Source organism: Perca fluviatilis, chromosome 18, assembly GCF_010015445.1.
Source record: "Perca fluviatilis chromosome 18, GENO_Pfluv_1.0, whole genome shotgun sequence".
In the NCBI taxonomy this organism is placed as follows: Eukaryota; Metazoa; Chordata; class Actinopteri; order Perciformes; family Percidae; genus Perca; species Perca fluviatilis.
The window spans coordinates 36,726,095-36,753,594 of record NC_053129.1 but is presented as its reverse complement, the minus strand read 5'-3'; the positions used below and the strand labels follow the sequence as shown (position 1 = coordinate 36,753,594).

Genomic DNA, 27,500 nt, shown 5'->3' with positions numbered 1-27,500 from the left:
TTTGTGGAACAAGGTGAATATTTATTGATAAATTGGATAGTTTTTACATCATTTATGTTACTTATTTTATTATTTTTATGTGATGTCCTTTCAGTCTGAGTTGGTCTGCTTCCTGTCTATTGTTTCGCCGGACAAAGTTCCCTAAATAAGAACAAAAGCTTTTTGTTTTCTGTTCCTCGTGTCTGGAACACCTTTCAGGGCCCTATCTTGCACTCAGCGCAATTGCCTTTGTACACCGATGCATGTATCATTCCTATTTTGGTTTAAAGTCAGTGGTGCTAGTTTAAAGTCAGTGGTGCTAGTCTAAAGTCAGTGGCACTAGTCTAAAGTCAGTGGTGCTTGTCTAAAGTCAGTGGTGCTAGTCTAAAGTCAGTGGCGCTAGTCTAAAGTCAGTGGTGCTAGTTTAAAGTCAGTGGCGCTAGTCTAAAGTCAGTGGCGCTAGTCTAAAGTCAGTGGGGCTAGTCTAAAGTCAGTGGTGCTTGTCTAAAGTCAGTGGTGCTAGTCTAAAGTCAGTGGTGCTAGTCTAAAGTCAGTGGTGCTAGTTTAAAGTCAGTGGCGCTAGTCTAAAGTCAGTGGCGCTAGTCTAAAGTCAGTGGGGCTAGTCTAAAGTCAGTGGTGCTAGTTTAAAGTCAGTGGTGCTAGTTTAAAGTCAGTGGCGCTAGTCTAAAGTCAGTGGCGCTAGTCTAAAGTCAGTGGTGCTAGTCTAAAGTCAGTGGCGCTAGTCTAAAGTCAGTGGCGCTTAGTCAAAAGTCGTGGCTTTAGTCTAAAGTCGTGGGTCTAAAAGTCAGTGGTGCTAGTCTAAAGTCAGTGGTGCTAGTCTAAAGTCAGTGGTGCTAGTTTAAAGTCAGTGGTGCTAGTTTAAAGTCAGTGGCACTAGTCTAAAGTCAGTGGTGCTAGTCTAAAGTCAGTGGTACTAGTCTAAAGTCAGTGGTACTAGTCTAAAGTCAGTGGCGCTAGTCTAAAGTCAGTGGCGCTAGTCTAAAGTCAGTGGTGCTAGTCTAAAGTCAGTGGTACTAGTCTAAAGTCAGTGGTGCTAGTTTAAAGTCAGTGGTGCTAGTTTAAAGTCAGTGGCACTAGTCTAAAGTCAGTGGTGCTAGTCTAAAGTCAGTGGCGCTAGTCTAAAGTCAGTGGTACTAGTCTAAAGTCAGTGGTGCTAGTCTAAAGTCAGTGGTACTAGTCTAAAGTCAGTGGTGCTAGTCTAAAGTCAGTGGTGCTAGTTTAAAGTCAGTGGCACTAGTCTAAAGTCAGTGGTGCTAGTCTAAAGTCAGTGGTACTAGTCTAAAGTCAGTGGTGCTAGTCTAAAGTCAGTGGTACTAGTCTAAAGTCAGTGGTGCTAGTTTAAAGTCAGTGGTGCTAGTTTAAAGTCAGTGGCGCTAGTCTAAAGTCAGTGGTGCTAGTCTAAAGTCAGTGGCGCTAGTCTAAAGTCAGTGGTGCTAGTCTAAAGTCAGTGGTACTAGTCTAAAGTCAGTGGTGCTAGTTTAAAGTCAGTGGTGCTAGTTTAAAGTCAGTGGAACTAGTCTAAAGTCAGTGGTGCTAGTCTAAAGTCAGTGGTGCTAGTCTAAAGTCAGTGGCGCTAGTCTAAAGTCAGTGGCGCTAGTCTAAAGTCAGTGGCGCTAGTCTAAAGTCAGTGGCGCTAGTCTAAAGTCAGTGGTACTAGTCTAAAGTCAGTGGTGCTAGTCTAAAGTCAGTAGCGCGTTATTCAGATGCTATTTTAGGGACGCATGCTTGGCCATAATGTAGCGTGTGCGCATACACTTCTCTCATCTACAGCAGTTCCCATTTTTGAAAACCATACATAATTACAAAGAAAAATATTACTGAAAATGCGCTTCAGGTGTTTGGAGGTCAGGAGGCACTTTACAGTACAATCCTCAAAAAGTCCCAGCATGCTTTGTGGCTTGTTGTGTTTTACACATTTCTATGAATCATGGATGTGTTGATGACATAAATGAGGAAATATTAGAGGACTTAAGGAGACGTTATACATTTTTAATGAATGACGGAAAGGTTCTGTTTTTATTTTACAACTTTAGTTACATAATGCACAGACAGGTCAAAGGTCACTGGTTACATTTAAACATAAAACATTACATCATCTTGTGTGTGTATGTATGTGTGTGTGTGTGTGTGTGTGTGTGTGTCTGTGTGTGTGTGTCTGTCTCTGTGTCTCTGTGTGTGTGTGTGTGTGTGTGTGTGTGTTTGTGTTTTTGTGTGTGTGTGTGTGTGTGTGTTTGTGTGTGTGTGTGTGTGTGTGTGTGTGTGTGTGTGTCTGTGTCTGTGTGTCTGTGTGTGCGTGTGTGTGTCTGTGTGTGTAATTAATGACCCTTATATGATCCCATACAACAGAACAGCAAGTGAGCATCAAACACAGGAGGTCTTCCGAACTAAAGGTAAGGAGACGATGGAGTTTACGACAGAACGGTCTCAGCAGATTAGAAAGAAGTTTTCAGACAGAAAACCTTAACGAAGTCAAACCGAGCCGAGGAAGCTTTGGAAGTGCCTTAAAGGATTAACAGTAAACCTTTAAAATCTAAAATAATCTCAGTACGGAGATTAAACACATCACACAAACAGCAACTGGCTGAACAATTAAATGCGTATTTTGCTAAAATTGCTAAAAAAACAACCTGGTAAACAAACTTCCTCATCTTTCAGGTATATGTGAGGATAAACACAGAATAGATTTTTATAAACAAAAGGGAGTTAATCCTGATTCTCTTTATCTTCTCCAGGGTTTCTGAGGCTGAAGATTTAGTCGAACTAAATCCTAGTAAAGACACCGATTGATGTTCATAAAATTTAAATAATAATAAAATGTACATGTCTATTCAGTAAAGTCCCAGATGAGATAAAAATGGCAAGAGTAATTCTACTATATGAAACGACACGCAAGCAACTACATACCAGTTTCCATTTGCTCTTTCAAAGACACTGTAAAGAATTATACCAACAGATTCTCACTCCCATCTCGTATAATACGCATGCTTGGTCAGGTGTCTTTGTCGTTGTTATTGACACTAAAAGTCTCCTTTAGCGTCTTATCTAAACGCGTTGTGGGTTGGCTTAAAGAAGAACGGGACAGTTGGGTTTAGGTAAAGAAGAACAGGACAGTTGGGTTTAGGTAAAGAAGAACGGGACAGTTGGGTTTAGGTAAAGAAGAACGGGACAGTTGGGTTTAGGTAAAGAAGAACGGGACAGTTGGGTTTAGGTAAAGAAGAACGGGACAGTTGGGTTTAGATAAAGAAGAACGGGACAGTTGGGTTTAGGTAAAGAAGAACGGGACAGTTGGGTTTAGATAAAGAATAACGGGACAGTTGGGTTTAGGTAAAGAAGAACAGGACAGTTGGGTTTAGGTAAAGAAGAACGGGACAGTTGGGTTTAGATAAAGAAGAACGGGACAGTTGGGTTTAGGTAAAGAAGAACGGGACGGTTGGGTTTAGATAAAGAAGAACGGGACAGTTGGGTTTAGATAAAGAAGAACGGGACAGTTGGGTTTAGGTAAAGAAGAACGGGACAGTTGGGTTTAGGTAAAGAAGAACGGGACAGTTGGGTTTAGATAAAGAAGAACGGGACAGTTGGGTTTAGGTAAAGAAGAACAGGACAGTTGGGTTTAGGTAAAGAAGAACGGGACAGTTGGGTTTAGGTAAAGAAGAACGGGACAGTTGGGTTTAGGTAAAGAAGAACAGGACAGTTGGGTTTAGATAAAGAAGAACGGGACAGTTGGGTTTAGATAAAGAAGAACGGGACAGTTGGGTTTAGATAAAGAAGAACGGGACAGTTGGGTTTAGATAAAGAAGAACGGGACAGTTGGGTTTAGGTAAAGAAGAACAGGACAGTTGGGTTTAGGTAAAGAAGAACGGGACAGTTGGGTTTAGGAAAAGAAGAACGGGACGGTCGGGTTTAGATAAAGAAGAACGGGACAGTTGGGTTTAGGTAAAGAAGAACGGGACAGTTGGGTTTAGATAAAGAAGAACGGGACAGTTGGGTTTAGGTAAAGAAGAACGGGACAGTTGGGTTTAGGTAAAGAAGAACGGGACAGTTGGGTTTAGGTAAAGAAGAACGGGACAGTTGGGTTTAGGTAAAGAAGAACAGGACAGTTGGGTTTAGGTAAAGAAGAACGGGACAGTTGGGTTTAGGTAAAGAAGAACGGGACAGTTGGGTTTAGGTAAAGAAGAACGGGACAGTTGGGTTTAGGTAAAGAAGAACGGGACAGTTGGGTTTAGGTAAAGAAGAACGGGACAGTTGGGTTTAGGTAAAGAAGAACGGGACAGTTGGGTTTAGGTAAAGAAGAACGGGACATTTGGGTTTAGGTAAAGAAGAACGGGACAGTTGGGTTTAGTTAAAGAAGAACGGGACAGTTGGGTTTAGATAAAGAAGAACGGGACAGTTGGGTTTAGGTAAAGAAGAACGGGACAGTTGGGTTTAGGTAAAGAAGAACGGGACACGCGGGACACGATCCCCGGTCTCGTGGGTCCAAGTCCTCCCTACGCTGATTTTCGGGCTTTCATACTACTCTCTACCGTAGTCTCTCTTAGTGTTACGTTATCTTCAACTCTCCGTGGAGCTGCTGCTCTCCCCGGTACGTTCTACTAACACTGAAGGATGCTTTTTCTGTCGCTTCAGACGCTGACAGCTACTGTCCAAACGTCCGTAGTTTACGAATTCGGAGTGAGAACGGGCTGATTATACAGGAGCAGAAAAGTGAATATATATTTTAAACAGGAACCTTTTGTAAAGCTGCAAAGTAGGTAACAGCATGTTACTGCTGTGGGTTTCAGTATCGTGTCCCGTTGTAGCTATAAATCACACTGAAAGGGTTTGCGTTAACGGGACACTTTCAGAGTCAAGGATCATGGGATGTGGGGTGCCTCAAGGCAGTATCCTGGGGCCTCTATTCTTTTCATTTTATATTAATGGCTTAAAAACAGGTGCTGCATGCAATCTATCTTTATATGCTGATGGTTCTGTTTCATTGGCAGCACATGAAGATAAGACAGTAGAATACCCTCAGTGAGGATCTACAAAATGTAAATACAATGCTGTCAGAAAATAGATTATCCCTGAATGCTTTAGTTTCTCTGGTGTAGTGCGAGCCTGGCAGCCCATTGGGCCTAAGCCACTGAGAATTATTTTCTAGACATTTTTCTTTAAATACAGTAACCGACATAGTCATATATATCTCCGGTTAGCTTTTAGCTCTGACTTATGCTACATCTCCACTGCTACATTTGGTTTAAAAGGGAATATCTTCAGCTGTCTTCCCCCTCTCATTCCCCTTGCTCTGGTGGCATTTCCCCCTCTCATTCCCCCTGCTCTGGTGTTTCCCCCTCTCATTCCCCCTGCTCTGGCATTTCCCCATCTCATTTCCCCTGCTCTGGTGGCATTTCCCCCTCTCATTCCCCTTGCTCGGATGTTTCACCCTCTCATTCCCCCTGCTCTGGTGGCGTTTCCCCCTATCATTCCCCCTGCTCTGGCATTTCCCCCTCTCATTCCTCCTGCTCTGGCATTTCCCCTTCTCATTCCCTCTGCTCTGGTGTCATTTCCCCCTCTCATTCCCCCTGCTTTGGTGTCATTACCCCCTCTCATTTCCCCTGCTCTGACGTTCCCCCCTCTCATTCCCCCTGCTCTGGCGTTTCCCCCACTCATACCCCCTGCTCTGGCGTTTCCCCATCTCTCCCCTGGTGTTTCCCCCCTCATTCCCCCCTGCTCTGGTGTTTCCCCCTCATTCCCCCTGTTCTGGTGTTTCCCCCTCTCATTCCCCCTGATCTGACGTTTCCCCCTCTCATTCCCCCTGTTCTGGTGTTTCCCCCTCATTCCCTCTGCTCTGGTGTTTCCCCCTCTCATTCCCCCTGCTCTGATGTTTCCCCTCTCATTCCCCCTGCTCTGGCGTTTCCCCCTCTCATTCCCCCTGCTCTGGTGTTTGATGAGATATGAGGTTTTGGCGTGTTAGTGTAAACAGAGATTAGTTCTTCTACTGGAGATAAAAACACTTGGTGCACTGAGATCAGTTTGGTCTCAAAACTCAAACGCTTAAAAACCAAAACGTAGCGCTGGATGGAGCCTTGATGTACGGCTCTATGGAATCTGTCTTATAGCTTTGTTAAATTATCAATTTAGCGTGTTATAAAGAAACTATTGGGCTCTGCATTAATGTCCAATTAATCCATCTATGACGGGCCCAGCTGGGTCCTTTTCACCTGGCTGAACCAGGCCCAGCCAGGTCCTTTCCACCGGGCTGAACTAGGCCCAGCCCGGTCCTTTTCACCTGGCTGAACCAGGCCCAGCCCGGTCCTTTTCACCGGGCTGAACTAGGCCCAGCCCGGTCCTTTCCACCGGGCTGAACCAGGCCCAGCCCGGTCCTTTTCACCGGGCTGAACCAGGCCCAGCCAGGTCCTTTCCACCGGGCTGAACTAGGCCCAGCCCGGTCCTTTCCACCGGGCTGAACCAGGCCCAGCCCGGTCCTTTTTAACCGGGCTGAACTAGTTCTGTGGGGGAAACGTTGGAAGCCATTCTTTTTGGTTCTAAAACAATAAGTTTAAAATGTTAAAGTTGGAGAGTTCCATATAACTGCTAAAGACAAAAAGGTTTTTATCAGGTTAAATATGGCTTTAAAGCCAGAATCCTTTCTGGACGGACCAACTCTTGACACTCTGCTGCCATCTCCTGGTGAACCGGATCATCACAACGCTTCAAAAGCAAACTATATAAACTCTATATAAACTATATATATATATATAAACTATATATATATATATATTTTTTTATTGTTTTTTCTTATAGAGAATTAGATTTTATAAATTGTTACATTAATGTTAGAGACTACGATTAAATCGTTTCTGAGTGCATTTATTATGTTGTTTGATTTGTTTGTTTTGTAGTTTTGTGTCTATTTATTTATGTTTCTGGAATGACTTGTCTGTCCTGGCGTAAAGGGTCTGAAATATGAATAATGAGAGTCATGTATGAAATATCCTTACACTGTTTTTGCAAAATAATATAGTTATATTAAATACATATATAAAGCAAACTATATATTATATATATTAAAGGTTCACCCACAGACCATCTTGACTCTGATAATTTCATGAATCTGAACTGGTCGACGGAGGAAAAAAGGGTCTCAAGAACTGTGAAAAAGTACTTCATTATTTTTCCACTGCTAAGATAAAATCAAAGCCGCTTTACAAAAGGTAGCCAGACAGATGTTATTCCTTTTGGATGTAATAGTCTAATGAGTAAAAGCACATAGAGGAATAATGTGGACCTGAGCACGATTAGAGAAATGGTTACAATGTAGCGTTCTCAACTTCAACTCTAAATGTTTAACTTTGATGAATCTGTTAGATGTTTGACTAAAGGACCCCAACGGACAAAACCCTTCAGACATTTTGGGTTTTATCCTCGGTGAGTTTTAATGTCAACCTGTAGTTTTATATGAGCTCATTTTTAAATCATTAAATAAACAAATAAATTATTTATTGGGCAAAATGTCTACGTTAGCCATTAACAACAGCAGTCCGGTATTTAGGAGAGTTCAGGAGAGTTCAGGAGAGTCCAGGAGAGTTTAGGAGAGTTCAGGAGAGTCCAGGAGAGTTTAGGAGAGTCCAGGAGAGTTCAGGAGAGTTCAGGAGAGTCCAGGAGAGTTTAGGAGGGTTCAGGAGAGTTTAGGAGAGTTCAGGAGAGTTCAGGAGAGTTTATGAGAGTTTATGAGAGTTTATGAGAGTCCAGGAGAGTCCAGGAGAGTTCAGGAGAGTTCAGGAGAGTTTAGAAGAGTGAACATTGGACGTCGTAGTGCAGGAAGCGGACCAGAGTGACAGGAAGTGGCAGAGTGTGGAGCAGTTTGAGTTTTCGAACTCCAACTTGATGTCTGATCTTCAGCCTGCAGAGCTGCATCAGAGGATGAGGAGGAACTGGAAGAGAACACAGATGCTGAGAAACCACTCAGCCAATCATCGCACCGCCCCCAGCTCCCTCAGCCAATCACAGCCCCACCCCCAGCTCCCTCAGCCAATCACAGCCGCCCCCAGCTCCCTCAGCCAATCACAGCCCCACCCCCAGCTCCCTCAACCAATCACAGCTCGCCCCCAGCTCCCTCAGCCAATCACAACCCCACCCCCAGCTCCCTCAGCCAATCACAGCTCACCCCCAGCTCCCTCAGCTAATCACAGACCCACCCCTAGCTCCCTCAGCCAATCACAGCTCCCCCTCCCAGGGGATATGTGCATATCGGGGGGCGTTCGTTATGAAGCATTTTGGACAAGTTGAAGGCAAAAGATGGAAGGCCGACATAAAGAGTTTAACAATAATCCAGCCTTGAACTATAATGGAGGCAGGAACTGCCTTCTCTACATTTTTAATATGGTTGTCAAAGTCCCCCTCAGATTTCTTATACCTGGTGTAACGTACAGAGCCAGGACTAAAGGGTCTACCGTACAGAGCCAGAGGACCAGAGCTGAGGACTAGAGGGTCTACGGTACAGAGCCAGAGGACCAGAGCTGAGGACTAGAGGGTCTACGGTACAGAGCCAGAGGACCAGAGCTGAGGACTAGAGGGTCTACCGTACAGAGTTCAGGACTAAAGGGTCTACCTTACAGAGGCAGGACTAAAGGGTCTACCGTACAGATCCAGGACTAAAGGGTCTACCGTACAGAGCTCAGGACTAAAGGGTCTACCGTACAGAGCCAGAGGACCAGAGCTGAGGACTAGAGGGTCTACCGTACAGAGTTCAGGACTAAAGGGTCTACCTTACAGAGGCAGGATTAAAGGGTCTACTGTACAGATCCAGGACTAAAGGGTCTACCTTACAGAGCTCAGGACTAAAGGGTCTACCGTACAGAGCTCAGGACTAAAGGGTCTACCGTACAGAGCTCAGGACTAAAGGGTCTACCGTACAGAGCCAGGACTAAAGTAAAAAAAAAAGAAAAAAAAAGATACAGCGAAAAAAAAAAAAAAAAAAAGGTTCTACGGAAAGAGAGAGAAAAAAAGGGTCCCCCCTCGGGTTTGAGGACAAAAGGGGTCCCCCCCACAAAAGCCGGGGTCTACCATGCAAGAAGCACCAAAGATAAACCACTCAGTTATTTTTGTGTCGGCGTTGCGTTTGGTTTCTTACGAGCTTTGCGTTTGATGGGCTTCCAGTCGCTGCGGCGGTCCAGGACGTCCAGCAGCCGCGAGCAGAGATGGATGTGGCCGACGTACTCCAGCAGCAGCGAGATGATCGGCCCGGCGCTGCGGCTACCGGATACCGCCTCACAGAACTGAAACAAGATGGAGGACAGAACTGAAACAAGATGGAGGACAGAACTGAAACAAGATGGAGGACACGGTTGTAACTTAGTTGTTTGTTTGATGTGCTTTTACTTTTTAAAGAGGTTTTTAAAGTCTGTAATTTTACTTTTACTTCAGTGTTGTAAGTTTTGCTAGAAGTATTTTAAATTGTTGTTTTGCGCCATTGCCTTGGCAACGTATCTGTCAACCAATTAAAATTTAAAGCGTGATATGGCTTTTAATTAAATCAACATAAATAAGATATTAAATGAGTATGAATGTAAGAGAGTAAAAGATAAAGTAAATGTTAAATGGACCTTTTTCACAGCAGACATGTTGACTTGTCATAGTAGGAAAAGCACAGCTGAGATTGATAACCTTAACGATGGCTCAGTTCCATCAAGTGTCCCAGTAAGATATTTCAGTGGGTCAGCATGCTCAATACCAGGACCTCTCCTAAGTGGAATGCAGCCATCAGTAATGGTTTAATACCAGGACCTCTCCTAAGTGGAATGCAGCCATCAGTAATGGTTTAATACCAGGACCTCTCCTAAGTGGAATGCAGCCATCAATAATGGTTTAATACCAGGACCTCTCCTAAGTGGAATGCAGCCATCAGTAATGGTTTAATACCAGGACCTCTCCTAAGTGGAATGCAGCCATCAGTAATGGTTTAATACCAGGGTCTCTCCTAAGTGGAATGCAGCCATCAGTAATGGTTTAATACCAGGACCTCTCCTAAGTGGAATGCAGCCATCAGTAATGGTTTAATACCAGGACCTCTCCTAAGTGGAATGCAGCCATCAGTAATGGTTTAATACCAGGACCTCTCCTAAGTGGAATGCAGCCATCAGTAATGGTTTAATACCAGGGTCTCTCCTAAGTGGAATGCAGCCATCAGTAATGGTTTAATACCAGGGTCTCTCCTAAGTGGAATGCAGCCATCAGTAATGGTTTAATACCAGGGCCTCTCCTAAGTGGAATGCAGCCATCAGTAATGGTTTAATACCAGGACCTCTCCTAAGTGGAATGCAGCCATCAGTAATGGTTTAATACCAGGACCTCTCCTAAGTGGAATGCAGCCATCAGTAATAGGTCTGAATACACCGGTGCTTTTCCTACTATGACATGTCAACATGTCTGCTGTGAAAAAGGTCTATTAGCTACTTTTTAGAGTAAATGTTTGTGTCTCACCTGAATGCATTGCCGTGGCGGAGTGACTCTGCTGGCGCGCATCTCTTCGGCGGGCCGCCATGCCGGAGTGATGGGTGGGTGCGTTTTCCCGCCGTGCGGACAGTCGAAGCACGTCGCGGCGTCACAGCCGTGGTCCAGCAGCAGCTTGAGCATCGGCAGGGACTCCATCCGGAGCAAGATGGCCGCCGGGAAGGCACAGGGCTCCGTGGCGATCTGGGCGTTGGCGTTGGCGCCGTAGTGCAGCAGCAGCGCCGCCATCTCCATCCAGCAGAACCGCACGGCGATCAGCAGCGGGTTGAACACGTCTAGGTCTGGGTCAGCGCCGGCTGCCAGCAGCATCTCGGTGGCCTCCAGGTTCCCGTTGATCACAGAGAAGTAGAGCGCCGTGCTGCGGCGGTCCTCGAACATCGCTGAGCGGTCGGACGACAGCCGGCTGTTCACGTCGAAGCCGGCCTGGATCAGCAGCGCCAGGATCTCGTCCCGGTTGTGCTCCGCGGCAAGGTGCAGCGGGCTGATGCCACAGTGCCGCACTCGCACCATGCTGGTGAGAGGGATCAGCATCGACACAATCCTGGAGACACACACACTTCCTGTTAGTGAGATCCACTTCCTGTTAGTGTTGATATGAAATCATCAAACATGATAAATATTTGTGTTGTATCTCTTTCCGGTGTTTAAGCACTTTAAGCAAAAAAATACATGAGAAGAAAAACGTAGCTAACCACTAGTTCTTGGCAGTTACTGGAAATTGGGCAGACACAGAGCCAAAGAATTTGAAAAACACTTTTAGCAAAAGAACAAATATTTAGAGGCGGAAAATCAGAGGAATACCAGATATGGTCGATCACAGAGTAGCAGAGGATTCATTCAAACAGCATCAATGAAGCACAGAACAGTTGCTGAAGGTAAAATAGTTTCTCAGACCGTGAGTGGTTGTTTTGAACAGCTGCATGAAGAGGCAGCAGGCCAGACTTCATGGCTCGGTTAGCGTCCGCTTTCAGAGACAACAGAGCTTCCACCGCCGAAATATGACCGTTCTTACAGGCTTCGAACAGCGGCGAGGCTCCGTCTGGTGCCTGTCCATTTATATCTGCACCTGAGGGACAGAAGGACCTTTAGAAACACCTTAACATTATGCCCATTTATATCTGCACCTGAGGGACAGAAGCACCTTTAGAAACACCTTAACACCCTGTCTGTTTATATCTGCACCTGAGGGACAGAAACACCTTTAGAAACACCTTAACATTATGTCCATTTATATCTGCACCTGAGGGACAGAAGGACTTTTAGAAACACCTTAAACATCCTGTCTGTTTATATCTGCACCTGAGGGACAGAAGGACCTTTAGAAACACCTTAACACCCTGTCTGTTTATATCTGCACCTGAGGGACAGAAACACCTTTAGAAACACCTGAGAAGAGACTTGATTGTGTGTTTTTGGGGGGCAGACCTTTGCTGGCGAACAGGTTGATGAGGTCGACGTGTCCGTGCTGCGCGGCGGTGAAGATGGGCTGCAGGCCGTAGATGTTCTTGCGGTTCAGATCGGCTCCGGCCTCCAGTAACGTCCTGCAGAGGTTCAGTTGTCCGTGTCTGCATGCGACGTGAAGACAAGTTTCTCCCTGAACGTTGCAGCGATTCACCTGAGCTCCGAACTTCAACAGCAGCTCCACAATGGCTTGGTTGGGCTGCTCACATGCTGTAAACAACAACAACCATCAAACCACCAAACCACCAAACCACCAAACCATCAAACCACCAAACCATCAGACCATCAAACCACCAAACCATCAGACCATCAAACCACCAAACCATCAAACCACCAAACCATCAAACCACCAAACCATCAAACCACCAAACCATCCTGTTACAATGCAGGGGATTAGAGCAGTGTTTTTCAAATGGGTCTACGTGTTCCCCTAGGGGTACTTTGGAAGACTACAGGGGGTACGTGAGACATTTAACTACATGTTTAATAGTAACAAGGCTGTTGTCCAGAACATTGTTCCTCTTTATGTAGAATAATTTTTTTTCCAAACAAAAAAGTGACATTTGTGTCTCCTTCTTTGGACCTAATCTATCCTTCCTTCCTTCTACTGTCCTACTTTTTACAAGTTTCTCGTTTTTTTTCCGAAGTTATGTCAATGTTTTTGAAGTTTCTGATACTATTTTTGACTTATTCTTGCCTTCCTTCCTTCTTTCTAGCATTTTTTCCAAGTTTTTTGTCTTTTTTACAGGTTTTGTCTCCTTTTTCCATCATCATTTAAATGTTTTTAAGTTCCAAGGCTGTAGTTTAGTAAATCTATCAACGACAGCCCTGTACTGTTCCTCTTTATAGAGACTTATTTTTTGTACCAAAAATGATTAGCGCTGGTCAGGGGTTACATTGCTTAAAGAGACAATTCAAAAGGGGAACAAACAGTTTGAGAACCAGGGGATTAGAGGACCCAATCGCAGAGAGCAGGCAGGCAGGAGAAAGTTTGAATTGAGGATTTATTTGCACAATAAACAAGATACTCTTAAAACCAAGGGAGTCCTGAGAGCTGCAGTAGAATGTAGAATAAACGAACAGGGAATCGCAAAAAACAAAGGAAGTACAAAAACCAGGGCAATACAGGAAGCACAGAAACTGACCAGAACTGACACGGGGAGACACAAAAGGCAAACACACAGAAACTGACCAGAGGCCTGGACTACGAAGCAGGATTTGGCGTTAACGAGCTAACTTCAGGCTCAACCCAGGATTTTCTGTACTACGAAGGTGGATTAGTTGTTATCGGGTTCAATCGCCGTGGTAACTCATGCTGAACACCTAACCTGGTCGGGAGCAGGTTAAGTTGGAGATCAGAGATCAACCGGTGTAAAAGCACCTCCTACTGACCAATCAATACTCGATTGATAACGGCGTCACCATTCTTAAAGAAGATCAGGCGGAGCTCGGTGCAGAGAGAGAGAGAGAGAGAGAGAGAGAGGGAGAGAGAGAGAGAGGGGGGAGAGGTGCTACCATGTAAGCTTAAAACATTTAGAGACCCCCTTAACATTCCCTGATGGGTATTTTTATGAAATATATATATTTTAATGGGAGGGAATTACATATCGGCTTCTTGAGCCATGTGTCGCCAATGCGCACATCGGTTTGAATTATGTTTTTATATTTTTTATTTTCTCTCACGATCGCTTCCCACTGCCAGGGTTGCAACTGAAATAATAGGCTAAAGCAACGACAGTTTATGGAAAGCACAAGTGTAATTATGGTCAGATCTTGGTCCTGACTGATGGGGAAGTGATATTGATAAGAGTAATTTACACATCTACAGCGTGATCGGCAATTTTTTTATTTTGCCAGCTTTCCTACCTGTTTTAGGAAGCAGCGACTGTATTGCGTTTTCCCTGTAAAACCGAGTCTGTGTTCTTCATATTTATGTAGAATTATAATTTGCTCTTCTTATATAAAACATGCGGCTCTGGTAGATGTTTGCGATTGGTCAGGCTGTGCAGACACCGCCTCTTTTATGTGAACGCGCGTGCCGCTGGATTGGGAAACCCTGATTGGTTGACTGAACTAGTTGATAACCAGCGTCGTAGTACAGGTTATGCGGTACCGCGGTTGTTAGGTTTGGTGAAGCCGGATTACTGAAAGAGATCCAGGACAAGTTGATCTTGCTTCATAGTACAGGCCTCAGAACTGACATGGGGAGACACAAAAGGCATAAGCAAACACACAGAAACTGACCGGGCAAGGACACAAAACGATCTGACAGGAGACAAAGGGAACACAGAGGCTAAATACATGAGGTAATGAGCAAATAAGGGACAGGTGATACAGCAGGTGAAACACATCAGGGCGGGGCAGGATAATCAGGAAACAGAAATACACACAATGCACAGAATACTACACAGTCAAAACAGGATAAATCGAAACATAAACAATCCTCAGAATGATACAAAGTCAATATACAAAACAGGAAACAGAAATATACAAAACAGGAAACACATCCTATTCTTTCAGACTGCAGGATGTCTGGGACATATTTGTGATGGCGTCCAGTCAAATCCTCACTAAACTTTTACAAACTTAACATTTTACAGCACAAAGACTGTAATGATTACATCCCTCTAGACTATTGTAAGATCCCTGGTTTCCCCTTACAGCTTGTTCTCATCAACCATCAACAATACTTTCACCCTGGAAACGCAAGTTTGTTCCCCTGTAATGTTCAATCTTCTTTCTAATCTTAACTAGTCATTTTGGTGTCCAAACTCAACTGGTTTTTTTTATGGGTCTTTAATGATAGGACAGCTCAGACATGAAAGGGGAGAGTGAAGGAAGACATGCAGGAAATCATCACAGGTCGGACTCGAACCCTGGACCTTCTGTGTCGAGTAATAAACCTCTATATATGTGTGTGGCAGTGGTGGCCTAAAGGTTGGCGATGCCAGCTTGTGACCGGGAGGTTGTTGGTTCAATCCCCAGACCGACAGGATAAAAAAAAAAGTGGTTGTACTGGGCAGCTTCCAGGTATGAATGTTTGCCTGAGCTAACCGGCCACTATGCTCGCTTTTTGTCTAAAATCAACTGTAACGGCCTCTGAAAGGTTGTTACATATGTGTGATGGCGTCCAGTAGAATACTCACTCAGCTTTACAAACTTAACATTTTAAACGGTTCACCCAGATCTAGTTAACAGTATGCTAACATTACCTGCTGCCAAGTGTAGTGTTAACTTTCCATTACCTCTAACATCCGCTTCAGAGCACCAGAGGGAAGCGCTGGAACCAAAATCTGAGTTGTCATTCAGTTTGGCAGATACCGGTCGTTTAGGAACCATGTTTTTGGTTTCCTAACCCTAACGGACATCGCTGCCTCTAATAGCTAACAGTAGGCTAATGTTCCCTGCTCACCTGTCAGCAGGGGCGTCTCTCAGCTGTTTAACCGTGTTTAAGCTAGCCGATAGCTCACCTGCCAGTAGCGGCGTCTCTCGGTCCTTGTTGGCGATGTTTGGGTCGGCTCCGTGCTTCAGCAGGAAGTCGACACAGGAAACGTGTCCTCGACCAGCAGCCAGCTGCAGAGCGGTCTGATTCATCAAACTCCAGGAGTTCACCGAGTTGGGATAAGCTGAGGACAGACAGGGCTCAAAGGTCAAACTCCCGCTGTGATGTCATGGTTTATTCTAATAGTTCTGAAACGGCAGTGAAAAGTGGAAAAACATCGGAAAAAAGGGACAAAAAGAGCGACTGAAACGTCAAAAATAGCACCAAAAAATGCTGAAAACAGCACCAAGAACTCATAAGTGGTTTGTGCGATGAGGCTAGTTGAAAGACCGGACCCTTTAAAGACTTCTCCCAAAAACCTGGGAAAATACTGAAAGAAGTTGGAACAGCAGTTAAAATGAAAGAGGTGTTGGTTTAAGTGTGACGACTGAATACAAACATTTTATTTATTTTTATTTTCATGCAGAGTTAAGCTTCACACGGGACAAGTCTGACCTGGGGGCCTCTAGTAATCCAACGTGACATCATGACTTCGTGTAAACATACACGCCACTTCCTGTTCCTGTTTTCAATCACCCACCACTCATCCTGGCTCTATGTATATCTTTATTGTTATTATCTTTATTTATATTTTTCAATTCCGAGTACTTACTTTTTCAATATTATTTATATTATGGTTAATTACCTTTTCTATGATATTTAATTACATATTATTCAATCTAATTTCACGTCAATTACTTACATTAAAATATTTTTTGCACTATGGCCACCTCACTTTACTTTACTTTAAAATACTTTTTATATAATATCACTTTACATTCATTCAGTACTTTTTGCACATTGTTGTTTGCCTGTTGTTTGTTTGGTTCTTTGTTGGTTTGTTTTTATTGTGGAAAATCTGCTGCTGTAACAAGTGAATTTCCCCATTGTGGGATGAATAAAGTATAATCTAATCTAATCTGGACACATTTTGAGCTATCCGGGTGTATGTCTACGCTGTATACAGCGGACGGCAGTCTGCAACGTCACAGCGTAGACATACACACAAAGAGGCGTGTTATCTGTACGCATTTTGAGCACCGTATACAGCGGATGGGTTGGGTTTACGAAAAGAAGAACCGGTTGGGTTTAGGATACGTGACACGTGGGACCCGATCCCTGGTCTCCTCGGTGAAAGTCCTGCGTTGTCCTGCATCCCCCCCCCCTCGACCAACCTCCCTACGCAGATTTTCTCCCTTTGATACTACTCGCTACGGCATCAATTCACACACAATCGCAAGGTAATGTAAGTCAATGGAGGCCAAGCGGCGTTGAATAACATGATAAAAAGTGAGTCTGCATCTTGATAACACGCCAATAATGGCATACGAATTGGCGTGTTATGCATATGCCACTTCATTACAGTAATCATTCCAGAGGTTGTCTGAATCGGCCAGGTCTGTAAAGTAAAGATTATAATGACCTGGTCCTGTGATAATATCAGTCCCGTGTGAAGTCAGTTTACGTGTAAAAACCAACCTTTGAGGAGGATGGCGACACAGTGCAGCTGTCCGTAATAAGCGGCATCATGCAGAGCGATCCAGCCATCATGGTTGGGCTCCATCAGACTGCTGCACCGCCGGCCAACCAAATCCATCAGAGCCGCCACATCTCCGTCCATAATCACCGCTTGCACAGGACTCACCTCCTCTCCTCTAAGACAGAAACACACATGTATTATCATCTACAAACACACATGTATTATCATCTACACAGTCTATAAACATCTAGAATATCATCTACACAGTCTAAAAACATCTGAAATATTATCATATAAACAGTCTAGAAACATCTAGAATATTATCATATAAACAGTCTATACACATCTAGAATATTATCATATAAACAGTCTATACACATCTAGAATATTATCATATAAACAGTCTATGAACATCTAGAATATTATCATATAAACAGTCTAAAAACATCTAGAATATTATCATATAAACAGTCTATAAACATCTAGAATATTATCATATAAACAGTCTATAAACATCTAGAATATTATCATATAAACAGTCTATAAACATCTAGAATATTATCATATAAACAGTCTGTGAACATCTAGAGTATTATCATATAAACAGTCTAGAAACATCTAGAATATTATCATATAAACAGTCTCTACACATCTAGAATATTATCATATAAACAGTCTCTACACATCTAGAATATTATCATATAAACAGTCTCTACACATCTAGAATATTATCATATAAACAGTCTCTACACATCTAGAATATTATCATATAAACAGTCTGTGAACATCTAGAGTATTATCATATAAACAGTCTAGAAACATCAAGAATATTATCATATAAACAGTCTCTACACATCTAGAATATTATCATATAAACAGTCTCTACACATCTAGAATATTATCATATAAACAGTCTCTACACATCTAGAATATTATCATATAAACAGTCTATAAACATCTAGAATATTATCATGTAAACAGTCTATAAACATCTAGAATATTATCATATAAACAGGCTATACACATCTAGAATATTATCATATAAACAGTCTAGAAACATCTAGAATATTATCATGTAAACAGTCTATAAACATCTAGAATATTATCATATAAACAGGCTATACACATCTAGAATATTATCATATAAACAGTCTAGAAACATCTAGAATATTATCATATAATCAGTCTACACACATCTAGAATATTATCATATAAACAGTCTATGAACATCTAGAATATTATCATATAAACAGTCTCTACACATCTAGAATATTATCATATAAACAGTCTAGAAACATCTAGAATATTATCATATAAACAGTCTAGAAACATCTAGAATATTATCATATAAACAGTCTATGAACATCTAGAATATTATCATATAAACAGTCTAGAAACATCTAGAATATTATCATATAAACAGTCTATGAACATCTAGAATATTATCATATAAACAGTCTAGAAACATCTAGAATATTATCATATAAACAGTCTATAAACATCTAGAATATTATCAGATAAACAGTCTATGAACATCTAGAATATTATCATATAAACAGTCTAGAAACTTCTAGAATATTATCATATAAACAGTCTATAAACATCTAGAATATTATCAGATAAACAGTCTATGAACATCTAGAATATTATCATATAAACAGTCTAGAAACATCTAGTATATTATCATATGAACAGTCTATACACATCTAGAATATCATCTACACAGTCTAAAAACATCTAGAATATTATCAGATAAACAGTCTATGAACATCTAGAATATTATCATATAAACAGTCTCTACACATCTAGAATATTATCATATAAACAGTCTCTACACATCTAGAATATTATTATATAAACAGTCTCTACACATCTAGAATATTATCATATAAACAGTCTCTACACATCTAGAATATTATCATATAAACAGTCTAGAAACATCTAGAATATTATCATATAAACAGTCTATGAACATCTAGAATATTATCATATAAACAGTCTAGAAACATCTAGAATATTATCATATAAACAGTCTAGAAACTTCTAGAATATTATCATATAAACAGTCTATAAACATCTAGAATATTATCATATAAACAGTCTATAAACATCTAGAATATTATCAGATAAACAGTCTATGAACATCTAGAATATTATCATATAAACAGTCTATACACATCTAGAATATTATCATATAAACAGTCTATACACATCTAGAATATTATCATATAAACAGTCTATACACATCTAGAATATTATCATATAAAAACAGTCTATACTTCAAAACAGTTAATCATCTAATAAGAAGTCCAAAAGGCCAAAAGGCACGTAAAAGGCAACTAAAAGGCAACGCAAAAAGGCAGCCAAAAGTGACAAAAGGCAAGGCAACAAAAGGCAACGAAAAAGGCAGCGAAAAAGGCAAAGTCCAAAAGGGCAGCAAAAGGAGTAACAAAAAGGAAACAAAAGGCGAAAAGGCAAACGAAAAGGCAACGAAAAGGCAAAAGCGCACAAAAAGGCGCAAAAGGCAAAGCGAAAAAGGAGCCAACGAAAAGACAATGAAAAGCAATGAAAAGGCAACGAAAAGACAATGAAAAGGCAATGAAAAGGCGACAAAATGCAACGAAAAGGCAACAAAAAGGCAACGAAAAGGCAACGAAAAGACAATGAAAAGCAATGAAAAGCAATGAAAAGGCAACGAAAAGGCGACAAAAAAGTTTCTAATCTTGAATCTTGAAAGCTGAATCAGTGCACTTTGTTTGTCCCGCTGGTCCAGAGACTTTATATTGAGGTGACAACGTCTCAGGTTTTTAAATCACTTTTCTCGGCTTAAGAACATTAGAAGTCAACTGCTTAAACATTAAAGTGCGTTTGTTTACCTGTTTTCTGGACTGGCTCACCTGCGGAGGGCTTTGTAGAGGTCAATAAACGGGTCGCAGTTTGGGTTGTCTCGAGATGTGAGGGGGTCGGGTCTGTGGGGGGGGTCTGAAGCTGAAGATGATGATGTCATCTGATGGTCTGACAGGCTTCTCTCCACAGCAAGCTGCAGCAGCTCCTCGTCTGTCAGCTGGCTGTAAACGCTGTAGTCGCTCAGATCCTCCATCTCCATCTGACGGGACACAAACACAGACGTTGGGGTTTGCCATATTTGTCACTTTCTCCGAAGTTTTAGTTTTGACGTTTTTTCGACAGCAGCTAACAAAAACAGAAACAAACTAAAAGAAAATTAAAGTAAACTAGAACTGTAAGCAGCGAGGCAAACGGCAAGAATATCACAATGCAAGCGCTGCAAGGTCTGTAGTAAATTAAAGATACAAACTAGAGCTGGGCAATATATCGATATTATATCGATATCGTGATATGAGACTAGATATCGTCTTAGATTTTGGATATCATAATATTGTAATATGACATAAGTGTCTTTCCCTGGTTTTAAAGGCTGCATTACAGTAAAGTGATGTCATTTTCTGAACTTACCAGACTGTTCTAGCTCTTCTATTATTGGTCTTTTCCCCACATAGACATTATGTCCACATTACTGATGATTATTCATCTAAAATCTAAGTGTGAAGATATTTTGTTTAAGCACCAATTGTCAACCTTAGAATATCGCCACAATATCGATCTCGAGGTATTTGGTCAGGAATATCGTGATATCTGATTTTCTCCCTATCGCCCAGCCCTAATACAAACCTCCCATTTACATTCATTTTAAACATGAGTTCTAATGGCACCAATGTATTTTTTGGGGGTGTGGTAGGCCATGCCCACTTTGACCAATCAGTACAGCACTGTAGGCATGGCCTCAGGAGTGGCCCTAGATAGTTCCCTCCAGATTTCATAGAAATCAGATGAGCCATTCATGAGATATACACTTTTTGTATTTGTAGCGCCCCCTATTGGCTAATGTTCACCAAATTTGGTGCAATGGACCTTTTTCACAGCAGACATTTTGACTTGTCATAGTAGGAAAAGCACAGCTGAGATTGATAACCTTAACGATGGCTCAATTTCATCAAGTATCCCAGTGAGATATTTCAGTGAGTCAGCATGCACAATACCAGGGTCTCTCCTAAGTGGAATGCAGCCATCAGTAATGGTTTAATACCAGGACCTCTCCTAAGTGGAATGCAGCCATCATTAATGGTTTAATACCAGGACCTCTCCTAAGTAGAATGCAGCCATCAGTAATGGTTTAATACCAGGGTCTCTCCTAAGTGGAATGCAGCCATCATTAATGGTTTAATACCAGGACCTCTCCTAAGTGGAATGCAGCCATCATTAATGATTTAATACCAGGGTCTCTCTAAGTGGAATGCAGCCATCATTAATGGTTTAATACCAGGGTCTCTCCTAAGTGGAATGCAGCCATCAGTAATGGTTTAATACCAGGACCTCTCCTAAGTGGAATGCAGCCATCAGTAATGGTTTAATACCAGGGTCTCTCCTAAGTGGAATGCAGCCATCATTAATGGTTTAATACCAGGGTCTCTCGTAAGTGGAATGCAGCCATCATTAATGGTTTAATACCAGGGTCTCTCCTAAGTGGAATGCAGCCATCATTAATGGTTTAATACCAGGGCCTCTCCTAAGTGGAATGCAGCCATCATTAATGATTTAATACCAGGGTCTCTCCTAAGTGGAATGCAGCCATCATTAATGATTTAATACCAGGGCCTCTCGTAAGTGGAATGCAGCCATCATTAATGGTTTAATACCAGGGCCTCTCCTAAGTGGAATGCAGCCATCATTAATGATTTAATACCAGGGTCTCTCGTAAGTGGAATGCAGCCATCATTAATGGTTTAATACCAGGGTCTCTCCTAAGTGGAATGCAGCCATCAGTAATGGTTTAATACCAGGGTCTCTCCTAAGTGGAATGCAGCCATCATTAATGGCTTTGAACACACCTGTGCTTTTCCTACTATGACATGTCAACATGTCTGCTGTGAAAAAGGTCTATACCTCATGCCAAACAAGATTCTCAAGGTTTGCATTGATAGCATTTAATTTGACCGAGATATGTAGAAGGTTGGTCACTGGCTAAAAAAATTGTTTGTAATTAGCGAATTTTTTAAAGGAGCAAGATTCTTTCATTAGTATTTTGTCAGCTCCATCTGGAGATGCTATGTGCCAAGCTTTATGCAGATCGGACGCACGGTCTAGGAGGAGTTCGAAAAAACATGTATATATCACGCATTTTCTAATTGTTTTACAAATTTGAAAAACAGCACCATCTAGTGGCCAAGAGACTGCCATCTACAGGAAGCATTTTTTGGACTATCAAAATTCTTTTGGATGACTTTCTGTCATGAGAGTCCAGAGAGTCTGGATGCAGACTTTCGTGCAGATCGGACTCTCGGTCTAGGAGGAGTTTGGAAAAGCAGGTTTCCAATAGAGGTTTTTCACAGCAGACATGTTCACATGTCATAGTAGATGTACTCTGTGGGAGTTATAAGCAAAACCCATTGTCATTCTTATAGCGCCCCCTGCTGGTGAATATGTGTAATTTTTCCTTTCCAAAGTAGTGGAACTGGGACCACAGACACTACACAAGTAGAAGAGTACCAAATACTCAAAATATTCAAGCAACATGTGGAGTTGAAGTAATCCTAGTTTGCTGTAAGTGTTAAATGTTTGAGTCTCTAAAGTGGAATATGTAGATGCTCCCTCAGTGGGTGGCTTGACGTTTTTTGGTACTTTTTGTTTTTGACTTTTTTGTTGTGTTTTTTCTGATTATCTTTAACTTTTCTTTACTCATTTGGACCCCCTAGCATTTGCTTATGCCACGGGCCAGCACAGCCTATTACAAGACATTTAAAGACTTCTAAAGACCTTTAAAGGTTATTGTTGAGTCCAATGTGACGCCAGGATCCTTGACCTAATTTCCACCCTCTCAGGAGCACGTGTGTACCAGCTGTTTGGGGAACTACGTCCACACTTGAAATCCCCAACAAGCCTGTCTCTGTGGTATTCAGATGGAAACAGCAGCTGGTGAACGTGAGGCCGGGAGTAAACCAGGTCAGCTGTGTTTCTGTTCTCTGTCCTGCAGCCAAACGCTGACCGAGTGCATGAATATATCACACGTACACCAGTTTATTTACATGTCTAATGTGTCTGAAAGGTCGATGAACTACATTTGATCTTCTATTTTAAAATAGCTTCATAAAACACAACTATAAATAGATTCTTTTGGCTGCGATGCTTTCATTCCTTCACAGGTCAGTTCCTGCATCACTTTACCTTTAAAACAATAACCAGCCACACTGACGCAGCATTTAGACAAATTACACTACGATCAAATAAAACTCACAATGTTAACACATCTGCACCCCAAAACAGAAAAACAGACGCTAAATTCTGCAGATTTTCATTCTAAATCCCTGCTGGAAACTGCAAAAACTGTTTTCCCGTATGCTGCCGCAAGTTCTCCTGTAGGCTACTAGTTCTCCTGTAAGATACTAGTTCTCCTTTAAGCTGCTAGTTCTCCTGTAATATCCTAGTTCTCCTGTAAGCTACTAGTTCTCCTGTAAGGTACTAGTTCTCCTGTAAGCTGCTAGTTCTCCTGTAAGCCAATAGTTCTCCTGTAAGATGCTAGTTCTCCTGTAAGATTCTAGTTCTCCTGTAAGATACTAGTTCTCCTGTATGATACTAGTTCTCCTATAACATACTAGTTCTCCTGTAAGATGCTAGTTATCCTGTATGATACTAGTTCTCCTATAACATACTAGTTCTCCTGTAAGATACTAGTTCTCCTGTATGATACTAGTTCTCCTATAACATACTAGTTCTCCTGTAAGATGCTAGTTATCCTGTAAGCTACTAGTTCTCCTTTAAGCTGCTTGTTCTCCTGTAAGATACTAGTTCTCCTGTAAGCTACTAGTTCTCCTGTAAGATGCTAGTTCTCCTGTAAGATATCAGTTCTCCTGTAAGATAATATTTCTCCTGTAAGCTACTAGTTCTCCTGTAAGATACTAGTTCTCCTCTATGCTACTAGTTCTGCTGTAAGATGCTAGTTCTCGTGTAAGATGCAAGATCTCCTGTAAGATACTAGTTCTCCTGTAAGATACTAGTTATCCTGTAAGATATGTGTTCTCCTGTAAGATACTGGTTCTCCTGTAAGCTGCTAGTTCTCCTGTAACATACTAGTTCTCCTGTAAGATACTAGTTATCCTGTAACATACTAGTTCTCCTGTAAGATACTAGTTCTCCTGTAAGCTGCTAGCTCTCCTGTAAGATACTAGTTCTCCTGTAAGATACTAGTTCTCCTGTAAGCTGCTAGTTCTCCTGTAAGATACTAGTTGTCCTGTAAGATACTAGTTATCCTGTAAGATATCAGTTCTCCTGTAAGATACTATTTATCCTGTAAGCTACTAGTTCTCCTGTAAGATACTAGTTCTCCTGTATGCTACTAGTTCTCCTGTAAGCTAATAGTTCTCCTGTAAGCTACTAGTTCTCCTGTAAGCTAATAGTTCTCCTGTAAGATGCTAGTTCTCCTGTAAGATGCTAGTTCTCCTGTAAGCTAATAGTTATCCTGTAAGATGCTAGTTCTCCTGTAAGATGCTAGTTCTCCTGTAAGATACTAGTTCTCCTGTATGATACTAGTTCTCCTGTAACATACTAGTTCTCCTGTAAGATACTAGTTATCCTGTAAGCTGATAGTTCTCCTTTAAGCTGCTAGTTCTCCTGTAAGATACTAGTTCTCCTGTAAGCTACTAGTTCTGCTGTAAGATGCTAGTTCTCCTGTAAGATGTCATTTCTCCTGTAAGATACTAGTTCTCCTGTAAGATACTAGTTCTCCTGTATGCTACTAGTTCTGCTGTAAGATGCTAGTTCTCCTGTAAGATGTTATTTCTCCTGTAAGATACTAGTTCTCCTGTATGCTACTAGTTCTGCTGTAAGATGCTAGTTCTCCTGTAAGATGTTATTTCTCCTGTAATATACTAGTTCTCCTGTATGATACTAGTTCTCCTGTAAGATACTAGTTCTCCTGTAAGATACTAGTTATCCTGTAAAATACTAGTTATCCTGTAAGATACTGGTTCTCCTGTAAGCTGCTAGTTCTCCTGTAACATAATAGTTCTCCTGAAAAGATACTATTTCTCCTGTAAGCTAATAGTTCTCCTGTAAGATGCTAGTTCTCCTGTAATATACTAGTTCTCCTGTAAGATACTAGTTATCCTGTAAGATACTAGTTCTCCTGTATGCTACTAGTTCTCCTGTAAGCTACTAGTTCTCCTGTAAGATACTAGTTCTCCTGTAAGCTAATAGTTCTCCTGTAATATGCTAGTTCTCCTGTAACATACTAGTTCTCCTGTAAGATACTAGTTATCCTGTAAGATACTAGTTCTCCTGTAAGATACTATTTCTTCTGTAAGATGCTAGTTCTCCTGTTAGATGCTAGTTTTCCTGTAAGATACTAGTTATCCTGTAAGCTACTACTTATCCTGTAAGCTACTAGTTCTCCTGTAAGAGACTCGTTCTCTTGTAAGCTGCTAGTTCTCCTGTAAGATACTAGTTCTCCTGTAAGATTCTACTTCTCCTGTAAGATACTAGTAAGATGCTAGTTCTCCTGTGAAATACTAGTTCTCCTGTATGCTACTAGTTCTCCTGTAAGCTACTAGTTCTCCTGTAAGCTACTAGTTCTCCTGTAAGATGCTAGTTCTCCTGTAAGATACTACTTCTCCTGTATGCTACTAGTTCTCCTGTAAGATACTACTTATCCTGTAAGATACTAGTAAGATGCTAGTTCTCCTGTAAGATACTAGTTCTCATGTATGCTACTAGTTCTCCTGTAAGCTACTAGTTCTCCTGTAAGATACTAGTTCTCCTGTAAGATGCTAGTTCTCCTGTAAGATGCTAGTTCTCCTGTAAGATACTAGCTCTCCTGTAAGCTACTAGTTCTCCTGTAAGATGCTAGTTCTCCTGTAAGATACTAGCTCTCCTGTAAGATGCTAGTTCTCCTGTAAGCTGCTAGCTCTCCTGTTAGATACTAGTTCTCCTGTAAGCTACTAGTTCTCCTGTAAGATACTAGTTCTCCTGTAAGATGCTAGTTCTCCTGTAAGATACTAGCTCTCCTGTAAGCTACTAGTTCTCCTGTAAGATGCTAGTTCTCCTGTAAGATACTAGCTCTCCTGTAAGATGCTAGTTCTCCTGTAAGCTGCTAGCTCTCCTGTTAGATACTAGTTCTCCTGTAAGATGCTAGTTCTCCTGTAAGATGCTAGTATCTTACAGGAGAACTAGTAGCTTACAGGCGAACTAGTTCTCCTGTAAGATGCTAGTATCTTACAGGAGAACTAGTAGCTTACAGGCGAACTAGTTCTCCTGTAAGATACTAGTTCTCCTGTAAGCTGCTAGTTCTCCTGTAAGATACTAGTTCTTGTGTAAGATGCTAGTTCTCCTGTAAGCGAGAGTGTGTGTCTGTGTGTGTGTGTGTCTGTCCGTGCGTGTCTGTGTGTGTGTGTGTCTGTGCGTGTCTGTGTGTGTGCGTGTGTGTGTGTGTGTGTGTGTGTGTGTGCGTGTGTGTCTGTGCGTTTCTGTGTGTGTGCGTGTGTGTTTCTGTCTGTGCATGTGTATGTGCGTGTGTGTGTGTGTGTGCGTGCGTGCGAGCGTGTGTGTGTGTGTCTGTGTGTGTCTGTGCGTGTCTGTGCGCGTGTGTGTCTGTGTGTGTGTGTCTGTGTGTGTCTGGGTGTTTGTGTGTGTGTGTGTGTATGTGTGTGTGTCTGTGTGTGTCAGTGTGTGTATGTGTGTGTATGTGTGTGTGTGTGTGTGTGTGTGTGTGTGTGTGTGTGTGTGTGTGTGTGTGTGTGTTATGTGTGTGTGTCTGTGTGTGTCAGTGTGTGTGTGTGTGTGTGTGTATGTGTGTGTGTCTGTGTGTGTCAGTGTGTGTATGTGTGTGTATGTGTGTGTGTGTGTGTGTGTGTGTGTGTGTGTGTGTGTGTGTGTGTGTGTGTGTGTGTGTGTGTGTGTGTGTGTGTGTGTGTAAAGAAGACACCCCCTGTGAGGGGAGGATAAAAGCTTAAGGTAGAAAATAGATCGGGGCTCACTTTCACTTTCGGACGAGATCTTGGTGGACCGAGCCCTGACTTTATGTCTGTTGCCAGGGAAACTTAGTCTCTGTTTTTTGAACCTACAGCTGTGTTATGCTGGACTCAGTAGACTTGGCTGACTGAACTCATTGTCTCAGTCTGAGCCTTGTGTAGAGTGAACGTAAGTCCAATAAAAGAAGACGCAGGAATTTAATAACAGGAGTCGGATTAATTAGGCCTTATGGCCTGTTTTGGACAATTCCCAACACTGTAGCCTAAATTAAGAATGTAAGTATCACCACAAAAATAATAAATCAAAACTAAACAAGTCGTTTCCATATAACACATAACCTCTGCAGTAGTTAAACAAAATAAAAACAAATTTTTTCCACACATGCATTCATACTTTATACACAATAATAAATCAAATAAGTAGTTTAAAACTGCACTGACAATATTGCACATTGGTTTAAACACATGCAAAACAGGGCTGTGTTAGAGTAAA

General features: G+C 41.9%; 1 protein-coding gene across 1 annotated transcript in view; it reads right to left on the bottom strand.

The window, feature by feature from the left end:
• Window positions 1-7,457: 7,457 nt before the first annotated feature.
• Window positions 7,458-27,500, bottom strand: part of LOC120546644 (ankyrin repeat and SOCS box protein 2-like) — a 20,788-nt gene continuing 745 nt past the window's right edge. Inside the window, exons 2-9 of the mRNA XM_039781745.1 lie at window positions 19,868-20,076; window positions 16,970-17,145; window positions 15,420-15,575; window positions 11,914-12,159; window positions 11,383-11,554; window positions 10,459-11,029; window positions 9,110-9,254; window positions 7,458-7,910 (exon numbers count right to left, since the gene is read on the bottom strand). Of these exons, the coding sequence (XP_039637679.1) occupies window positions 7,765-7,910; window positions 9,110-9,254; window positions 10,459-11,029; window positions 11,383-11,554; window positions 11,914-12,159; window positions 15,420-15,575; window positions 16,970-17,145; window positions 19,868-20,076 (1,821 nt within the window). The 3' untranslated portion in view covers window positions 7,458-7,764. The remainder of the gene's footprint in view (window positions 7,911-9,109; window positions 9,255-10,458; window positions 11,030-11,382; window positions 11,555-11,913; window positions 12,160-15,419; window positions 15,576-16,969; window positions 17,146-19,867; window positions 20,077-27,500) is intronic.